The sequence below is a fragment of the Procambarus clarkii genome, chromosome 46, assembly GCF_040958095.1.
Source record: "Procambarus clarkii isolate CNS0578487 chromosome 46, FALCON_Pclarkii_2.0, whole genome shotgun sequence".
Classification (NCBI taxonomy): Eukaryota; Metazoa; Arthropoda; class Malacostraca; order Decapoda; family Cambaridae; genus Procambarus; species Procambarus clarkii.
The window spans coordinates 21,023,801-21,033,714 of NC_091195.1; the positions used below are offsets into that span (position 1 = coordinate 21,023,801).

Sequence of the window (9,914 nt, forward strand, 5' to 3'; positions counted from 1 at the left end):
TACGCTTCACTGTTGGAGGTAAATAAAAAATCACTTCTCCAAAATTCATTTTTATTTCTAGTCTGACGCGACACGGGCGCGTTTCGTAAAACTTATTACATTTTCAAAGACTTCACAAATACACAACTGATTAGAACTTACGTATCTCTGATTTTATATCTACATTTGAGTGAGGTGGGAGGGGTGATGTGGCATTAACACAAGACAGAACAAGAGGGGATATTAATAGGGTATTAAAAGTATCAACACAAGACAGAACAGAAACAATGGGTATTGAATAGAAGTGTTTGTAGAAAGCCTATTGGTCCATATTTCTTGATGCTTCTATATTGGAGCGGAGTCTTGAGGTGGGTAGAATATAGTTGTGCAATAATTGGCTGTTGATTGCTGGTGTTGACTTCTTGATGTGTAGTGCCTCGCAAACGTCAAGCCGCCTGCTATCGCTGTATCTATCGATGATTTCTGTGTTGTTTACTAGGATTTCTCTGGCGATGGTTTGGTTATGGGAAGAGATTATATGTTCCTTAATGGAGCCCTGTTGCTTATGCATCGTTAAACGCCTAGAAAGAGATGTTGTTGTCTTGCCTATATACTGGGTTTTTTGGAGCTTACAGTCCCCAAGTGGGCATTTGAAGGCATAGACGACGTTAGTCTCTTTTAAAGCGTTCTGTTTTGTGTCTGGAGAGTTTCTCATGAGTAGGCTGGCCGTTTTTCTGGTTTTATAGTAAATCGTCAGTTGTATCCTCTGATTTTTGTCTGTAGGGATAACGTTTCTATTAACAATATCTTTCAGGACCCTTTCCTCCGTTTTATGAGCTGTGGAAAAGAAGTTCCTGTAAAATAGTCTAATAGGGGGTATAGGTGTTGTGTTAGTTGTCTCTTCAGAGGTCTCTAACCTCTGAAGAGACAACTAACACAACACCTATACCCCCTATTAGACTATTTTACAGGAACTTCTTTTCCACAGCTCATAAAACGGAGGAAAGGGTCCTGAAAGATATTGTTAATAGAAACGTTATCCCTACAGACAAAAATCAGAGGATACAACTGACGATTTACTATAAAACCAGAAAAACGGCCAGCCTACTCATGAGAAACTCTCCAGACACAAAACAGAACGCTTTAAAAGAGACTAACGTCGTCTATGCCTTCAAATGCCCACTTGGGGACTGTAAGCTCCAAAAAACCCAGTATATAGGCAAGACAACAACATTTCTTTCTAGGCGTTTAACGATGCATAAGCAACAGGGCTCCATTAAGGAACATATAATCTCTTCCCATAACCAAACCATCGCCAGAGAAATCCTAGTAAACAACACAGAAATCATCGATAGATACAGCGATAGCAGGCGGCTTGACGTTTGCGAGGCACTACACATCAAGAAGTCAACACCAGCAATCAACAGCCAATTATTGCACAACTATATTCTACCCACCTCAAGACTCCGCTCCAATATAGAAGCATCAAGAAATATGGACCAATAGGCTTTCTACAAACACTTCTATTCAATACCCATTGTTTCTGTTCTGTCTTGTGTTGATACTTTTATTACCCTATTAATATCCCCTCTTGTTCTGTCTTGTGTTAATGCCACATCACCCCTCCCACCTCACTCAAATGTAGATATAAAATCAGAGATACGTAAGTTCTAATCAGTTGTGTATTTGTGAAGTCTTTGAAAATGTAATAAGTTTTACGAAACGCGCCCGTGTCGCGTCAGACTAGAAATAAAAATGAATTTTGGAGAAGTGATTTTTGATTTACCTCCAACAGTGAAGCGTAATATATATATATATATATATATATATATATATATATATATATATATATATATATATACATATATATATATATATATATATATATATATATATATATATATAAATATATATATATATATATATATATATATATATATATATATATATATATATATATATATATATATGTCGTACCTAGTAGCCAGAACGCACTTCTCAGCCTACTATGCAAGGCCCGATATGCCTAATAAGCCAAGTTTTCATGAATTAATTGTTTTTCGACTACCTAACCAACCTAACCTAACCTAACCTAACTTTTTCTGCTACCTAACCTAACCTAACCTATAAAGATAGGTTAGGTTAGGTTAGGTAGGGTTGGTTAGGTTCGGTCATATATCTACGTTAATTTTAACTCCAATAAAAAAAAATTGACCTCATACATAATGAAATGGGTAGCTTTATCATTTCATAAGAAAAAAATTAGAGAAAATATATTATTTCAGGAAAACTTGGCTTATTAGGCAAATCGGGCCTTGCATAGTAGGCCGAGAAGTGCGTTCTGGCAATTAGGTACGACATATATATATATATATATATATGTGTCGTACCTAATAGCCAGAACGCACTTCTCAGCCTACTATGCAAGACCCGATTTGCCTAATAAGCCAAGTTTTCATGAATTAATATATTTTCTCTAATTTTTTGCTAATGAAATGATAAAGCTACCCATTTCATTATGTATGAGGTCAATTTTTTTTTATTGGAGTTAAAATTAACGTAGATATATGACCGAACTTAACCAACCCTACCTAACCTAACCTAACCTATCTATATAGGTTAGATTAGGTTAGGTAGCCGAAAACGTTAGGTTAGGTTGTCGAAAAAACATTAATTCATGAAAACTAGGCTTATTAGGCAAATCGGGCCTTGCATAGTAGGCTGAGAAGTGAGTTCTGGCTACTAGGTACGACATATATATATATATATATATATATATATATATATATATATATATATATGTTGTACCTAGTAGCCAGAACGCAGTTCTTGGCGTGTTATGCAAGGCCCGATTTGCGTAATAAGCCAAGTTTTCCAGAATTTCAACATTTTTCTTATATTTTTCTTATGAAATGATAAAGTTATTCATTTCATTATGTATGCTTTGAGTTTTTTTAATTTGAGTTAAAACTAACGTAGATATATGACCGAACCTAACCAACCCTACCTAGCCTAACCTAACTTATCTTAACCTAACCTAAACTAACATAACTAAGTCAATAATATATGTTCTTAATATAATATAATAATAATAATTCAAATAAACCAATTAGAAACAATATTTTGAAAATAAAGAAAATCACTCGGCCTATTAGGCAAACCGGGCCTTACATAGTAGGCCGAGAAGTGCGTTCTGGCTACTAGGTTGTATATAAAGGGGCGCACCTGCCTGGCGTAGCGGATCAACCGTGTTAGGGCCAAGGCTTGGCTGGTGAAGTTGGCCTCCCTCAGCACAACTTGAAGTAATACCATCCCTAATGGCCAATCTGCCTCTATCAACTCCTGTAGGAAGTAAGGATTAAAAACACAAAATAATAATATTAAATAATTTATTAAAGAAATTGGTAGTGTATTTAAACAGTGTTAATGATTATATACTTTATTCAGTGAATGATAGGAATAAGAAGTCAATTTCTATACAATGACAAAACAGAATTTTATTTTAAATAAACTATTTCCAAATATCTGTATCTGATCACAGGTGAAAGGCCTTATAAACTAAAAAATTGAAGTGTTCTTTCATAACTCAAATTTACAGGAACAATTTACACGCCAGAATAAAAGATATTATGCGATTTGATGATAAAGGTTTTGGTAAGGATGGGGAGGGAGAAGCAGGATAAGTACTCAGATGATTGTAAGTAAGGTTTAGAGACAGGTGATAATGAGTAGTTGGCATTTGGTAATTTTGTTACCGTGTAATAAGTTGAATAGTGGGATTGAGTTGACTCATATCACAGTCCCCAGTCCTCAATTTTACTCTATTGTTGGGTTGCTTCGTTTTTTGCAGCACAATATTTTTTTATTTCTTCTGAGTCAATTCCAAGGTTTCATCTGCATTGCTCTCAGGCGCGTCAACCCGTCCTCCTTATAGAACGTTGCATTTTGACGTATACTTTACCTATGGCCAAAAATTAACGTACTTGAAAATGGTAGCGCCACGCAAAAGTGACATACTGTCCCGTTTTCTGTTTTGGGTCCTCTGGTAGGTTAGGACAAGGGCACTTTAGTACGACAGTTTCTTGACGTTGGGGAGCCTTGAGAGGACGGGGTGAGTTGACATGACGACACCATGTTGTCAGGTTCGGAAAGGGTGCCTTACGTTAGCTGTTCTAACATATTAATTGGTAAGTGGTGGAGTAATTGGCTGACTTTCTCAATTTGTTTGGGTCTACATATAAGGGAGCATATCCATATTTTTGGTCGACATTATTACGTTTACCAGAAAATAAACCTTTTTCAGCTGCATGATTTGAACTGAAAAGCAAAATCAGTTTAGAACGCGCAGTCATACTCAAAATTTGTAACCTTATCACATTTTGTCATTGAGAATATCATCATTACTGAAGATATTTTTTGTGCGTCGGAGTCCCTCGTTTGCAGACACCTTTGCTGTTAAATGAGTAGATTTCTGAGAGGTCGGAATTGGTACATTCTAATAGTTCTCATTTCTTCTAATATGAATCGAGGATGACTGTGTTGGTTCTTCTGTAATAGCTATTGTTGGTCTAACATCCTTTATAACGTTCATAACAGAAGTATTGTTTGCATGTAACAATAAATTGAACGTGTTGATGAAAATGTAGTCACTTTTGGCGACTGTTGCGATGGCTATGTAGACTTAGACTTGAATGGAAGAGTTGTTAATGGTTAGTGTGTGTGAGTGGGTTGGCCGTCCAGGCATTAGGCTGTTGTGTGTAGGAGTTTCGATGTGATGCTTAACCTCGTAGGCTTGGGGGATGTTGTTGAACGTATATTGTAAGTTGTTGATAAGTGGCTTGTTAATCCTGTACAGCCTTAATCAACTGGCCACATAATATAAATTCATGGGTGCATAATGGTACAGAAATCTTACTATGGGAACTCCATTATCCAGAGACTTTCATCTGCCTTGTGGTTACGTTGTGATGGTTCCATGGATCAACGTCCCGGCGGCCCTCTGCCGTCCAGCCCAAGTTGTTGTTTTAGATTCTGCTTCTTGGAACAAAAACACAGCCCAAATGGTTGGGCGCGGGGTATAAGGAGCTGGAGCTCACTTCCCTGTAGCTTACGGGCTATTCATTCCCGTGCCACCTCTTGGGTGGCTTAATCTTCATCAATCAATCAATTCCCTGTAGTCACTGATAGGTTCAGGAGGGTTTAAAACCTTTACAAACATGAACATATAACATCAAACACCTCGTTCACAACATTTGAAACAAAATTTATTCCTTAATTTTCGTTGGGATTGGGCTAGATGTGTTTATAGAGTAGTATGGCGTAGAAGAGTGTTTACTTTAATCTGGTCTTATACCTTTCTCAAGAGGCAAATACCTTGATGATGTCTGAGGGTGAGGAGGTGGGATCGGTGAGCACAAGAAGGGAGCAAGACGGGCGCGAGGACCTCCCCAGCACCTCCAACAGCGCCCATCCTATTCCTGTAGCAGCCCCGGCGGCGTCTCCCGTGCTGGGCTCCAGAGTCGTGGCTCCTGGGAGGAAGAGACGGACAGGAAAGTTAGTTTAGAGGGAAGGAAGTTAGAGGGAGGGAAATTAGTGAGGGAAGTTAGTTCAAATCCCTGAGTAAGGATGAGAATATTGTAGAGGGAGGGTATTTGACCAGACCACACAATAGGTGAAGGGACGACGACGTTTCGGTCCGTCCTGGACCATTCTCAAGTCGACTGTGAGATCGACTTGAGAATGGTCCAGGTTCTCGAGTCACAATCGACTTGAGAATGGTCCAGGACGGACCATTCGGTCCGTCCGTCCAGGACTGATGGACCATAGAACCGAAACGTCGTCGTCCCTTCACCTTCTAGTGTGTGGTCTGGTCAAACTACTTCAGCCACGTTATTGTGACTCATCGCCTGCAGAGGGAGGGTATAGTTATTGAGAACGGAAATAAAGTTTGTTTGGTAAAAAGAAAGATGTTGAAGAGAGATAAATTATTAACACTTTTTAACTTCGTCTACTTAGATTAATAATTTGTTATGTATGTAAATTTGGATTGGCTACCAGCTCGGTGCCGCCTCCAGGCTCATAGTGGATCCGGGCGCATCCCAGTTTGGATAACCTTTACCACATCTTGATCCATGGGGCTACCCAGGACGCTGGTTCGATTCTCATCCTGCTCTAAAGATTTTCTCCTACATACCCACAACTCAACATTTTTGTTTAGGTTTAGAAGGATAGTAACCCATAACCCACGTTTTCAAATCAAATCAAATGTTTATTCAGGTAAAAGTACATACATAGAGGATTAGTTACAAACATAATGTTAGATTTATAGATAGAGCTAGTACATACAATACCTAAAGCCACTAGTACGAATAGCGTTTTCTATCATACAGGGCAAACCTAACCTGCCCTCTCGCATAACACATAGTATTTTCACGTAAAAATCCCCATGGTCAAAGAAAGATGTACTAAAATATAGCGGCTCGCAAGATTGACGTGATGTCCCGTTTTCTATTCGTGGGGTCCTCGGGTAGGTTAGGCTCGGGCAATTTAGTACATCAGTTTAGTGACGTTGTGTAGGTTCGAGAGGACGGGCGTAGTGAAAACTGCGTGTACTGTAATCCTTCATACTTATAGAGGACAAGTATGTCCTCGCATCGCAATCATCTCTATGACTGAACCAAGAGCCAACACTTAAATCTTAAAATATAGTAATATCGGGTTTATATATCTGTCAGCGCGCCACCTTCGGATAAAAACAAAAATAACAACTCGTAGCGTAAATAAATAGAGCAGATCGTTGAGGCAATGTCAGGTCCGCAGTCATGGCAAGGTGTTGAAGCAGCAATTTGCAACTTGTGTGTGAGTGTTGTACATTGTAAGGTTCAGAGAAGAGGGTCGTACATGCACTTTGCTCTTTGGAGTGATTCAAGGTTATGCATTGTTAAGTCTCCTTGCAGAGGGTTGGGGGAGAGAAGGGAGGGGGTAGATAATACGTGTATAATGTGATTTACGGTAAATGTATACACGGCGAAAACAAATAACAGTATGTGGTTGAATATGTGTGTGTTCCTGTGCGTGTCCGAAGTGAGTGTGTGAGAAAGTCAATAACGAGAATTTTTTGTTGCCAAATTCCCACCAACTTTCACAAGCAATTTATGTTAAAAATAAATATTTGACATATTAAGAGGAACTAGCCAGACGGCAATTAAGACTATCACATATTCAGGTCACTCTAACACTCCCACGAGAGTCAGCAGTTCCCAGCAGTAAGTATACCAGTATATACAAACGATCTGGTGACAGTCTCCCGCGCTAGTTCTGTATATGTCTTTTGATGGTTTGTATTGTGGTCAATAACATTAAACATTCACACGCGTTTTGACTTCTTCCGTAATGGGGGATATTTTATCACTACTGTCAAGCGGGCGTTTGTATCGGAGATTCCAAATTCAAGATATTTTTGTTTTGTGAAACCTGAATCGATGAGGCAAAATTGTTGATTAATCTTTAGAAATCAATATACAGTAGAAATAAATCTCCCAAAAGGATTAAGTAATTGGCTTATTATTAATTGGGTGATGGAAGTTTGTTGGTTCAGATTCAGTTACTCGAAACAAAAAGTTTCAAGCAGCACGTACGCAGGCAGCTATGGTGTTAAAGTGAACTAGGCTATTTGGTTGAGAGTTACAGTCCAGTCAGTATATATTGTATGTTCAATTGACCTGCGGAAAAATATGTAACTCTTCTGTCAAAATAAGTCTGTTTGATCAAATTTTTCCACCATTAACACACATTATTAAAATATAATTTAAAGCAAGACAATTTTTACGAGCAAAGAATTTGGTCGAGAGGCGGAATGTATAATGTTGGCTTGCAAACATGTGTAGGTACACGCTTATTCCCCTGATTTTCCTGAAGGCCACTAACTCTAGTAGCCTCGACGAGGACAGGAAGCCGACGGCTTGTTGAAAGTTGAAATATGAATTACATTTAATTCTTTTGCAGCTGGAGATATGTATATCATTAAGAACTCTAATTGACCCTGAGTCAATTAGAGTTCTTAGTGATCTATTTCTTGCGTGTTCCTGCAGCTTTGTCACACACACACACACACACACACACACACACACACACACACACACACACACACACACACACACACACACACACACACACACACACACACACACACACACACACACACACACACACACACACACACACACACACACACGCACACACACACATATATAAATCGTTGAACAATCAGGTACCCATTCACTGCTGGGTGAACAGGGGCGTACAGTTAAGGATTGACGCCTAGTCAATCCTCCCCGGCCAGGATACGAACCTAAGCCAAGTTGCTCGCGAAGTGCGGGGCGAGTGTTTTACCACTGCGTCACGTTGATTGCTGTAAAAGTCAGGCTTTAAGAAATTTTAACTCAATCTACCTGCCTCGATATTGTCTTAATCCTATATACCAGGCTCGTTGTTACATAAATTCTATAATATATGAATTAATGGGATATATTTCTAGAAACATTAGCGATAAGACATCTAATGTCTTATTGCTAACGTCGTCAGATTATTAATCTTCAACTTTGTCTTGCTCGTGTTAGGCCCCATTTAGATTATAGAGTTCAGTTTTGGTCTGTACAAATTTACTTCAACGTATGTACAGAAAGATGACAAAGTTATTTGCAGGAATTGGAAATCTTCCTTAGAAAGAGAGAATGCAAAATCTTAATTTACATCCTGTAGACAGAGAAAGAGTTTAGGGTGACATGATGGTATACAAATGGATAAAAGAGTATAACAGAGAGAACATAATTAAGGTTTTAAGTATGTGAACACAAAATAGAACTCGAAACAATGGATATAAATTGGTTACGTTTATATTTAGGGGAAAGACCTGAGTAAATACTGGTTTGGAAATAAGGTTAATTTCTAGAACAATTTACCAGATAACATCAAAGAAGTGGGAACACGTGATTGGTTCAAGCGTAGGTTAGACTTATATATTAATGAATTTGGGTGGATATAAATAGGAGAGGCTTAAGACTGCTCGTAGCCCAGTTGATAGAGCGTTGGCCTTACACGTGTTGGGTCCATAGTTCGAGACCCCATACATCCCAGGAGAATGGGAAAGAGAGGCTTCTTAGGATCAATAGGTCCACTGAAGTTTCCTTAATTCCAGTTTTCTATTTACCTTATCCTTGCCTCAATCCTATCTACTAGCCTCATCCTTATCTCAATCCTCAACATATTTTACCTAATAATACTACTACTAATACTACTACTACTAATAATAATTTATTTGCAAAAAAATACAATGGGTTGGTGAAATTACATAAAATTGGTATATTTACATTCACGCAAAGTCACACACACGCATAGCGTTCCGGGTTATTATTCCAACTAACAATCTAAAATTATTGGTAGACTGTCTCAACTCACCTGACTGGTGGAGGAGCGCTGAGAGGAGTAACTGAATGACAATCACCAAGGGCAGACTGGTAATTATGGTGGGGTTCACCATGGTCTCAGTCTCCTGAACGACTGTATATAGGCTGACTGGGCACTTGTTCAGAGAAATAAATACAAAATATATAGCAATAAATATAAATACAATAGATAATTAAGAGGTTTAATTAATGTTGTTTTAATTATCAGGAAATGTGTTATGTTGTAGGTGTTGTAGGTGTTGTGATGTAGACATGTTGTATAGCGAAGGAAATATATTTTGATGTTATGTTGTATTGACAGATTCAACATGTAGATTTGCCAGGTATTTAGAGAGTTAACACCGCCAGCTATTCACAGTCTACTTTAACAGTTATTCACAGTCTAACAGTTATTCACAATCTAACAGTTATTCACAATCTAACAGTTATTCACAATCTAACAGTTATTCAGGGTCTAGCAGCTATTCACAG

The 9,914-nt window shown here is 38.3% G+C and overlaps 1 protein-coding gene across 1 annotated transcript in view; it reads right to left on the reverse strand.

Annotated features, from left to right (window-relative positions):
• Positions 1 to 9,517, reverse strand: part of LOC138350563 (ionotropic receptor 21a-like) — a 35,937-nt gene extending 26,420 nt beyond the window's left edge. Inside the window, exons 1-3 of the mRNA XM_069301576.1 lie at positions 9,436 to 9,517; positions 5,353 to 5,507; positions 3,205 to 3,321 (exon numbers count right to left, since the gene is read on the reverse strand). Of these exons, the coding sequence (XP_069157677.1) occupies positions 3,205 to 3,321; positions 5,353 to 5,507; positions 9,436 to 9,517 (354 nt within the window). The remainder of the gene's footprint in view (positions 1 to 3,204; positions 3,322 to 5,352; positions 5,508 to 9,435) is intronic.
• Between the last annotated feature and the right edge of the window lie 397 nt (positions 9,518 to 9,914).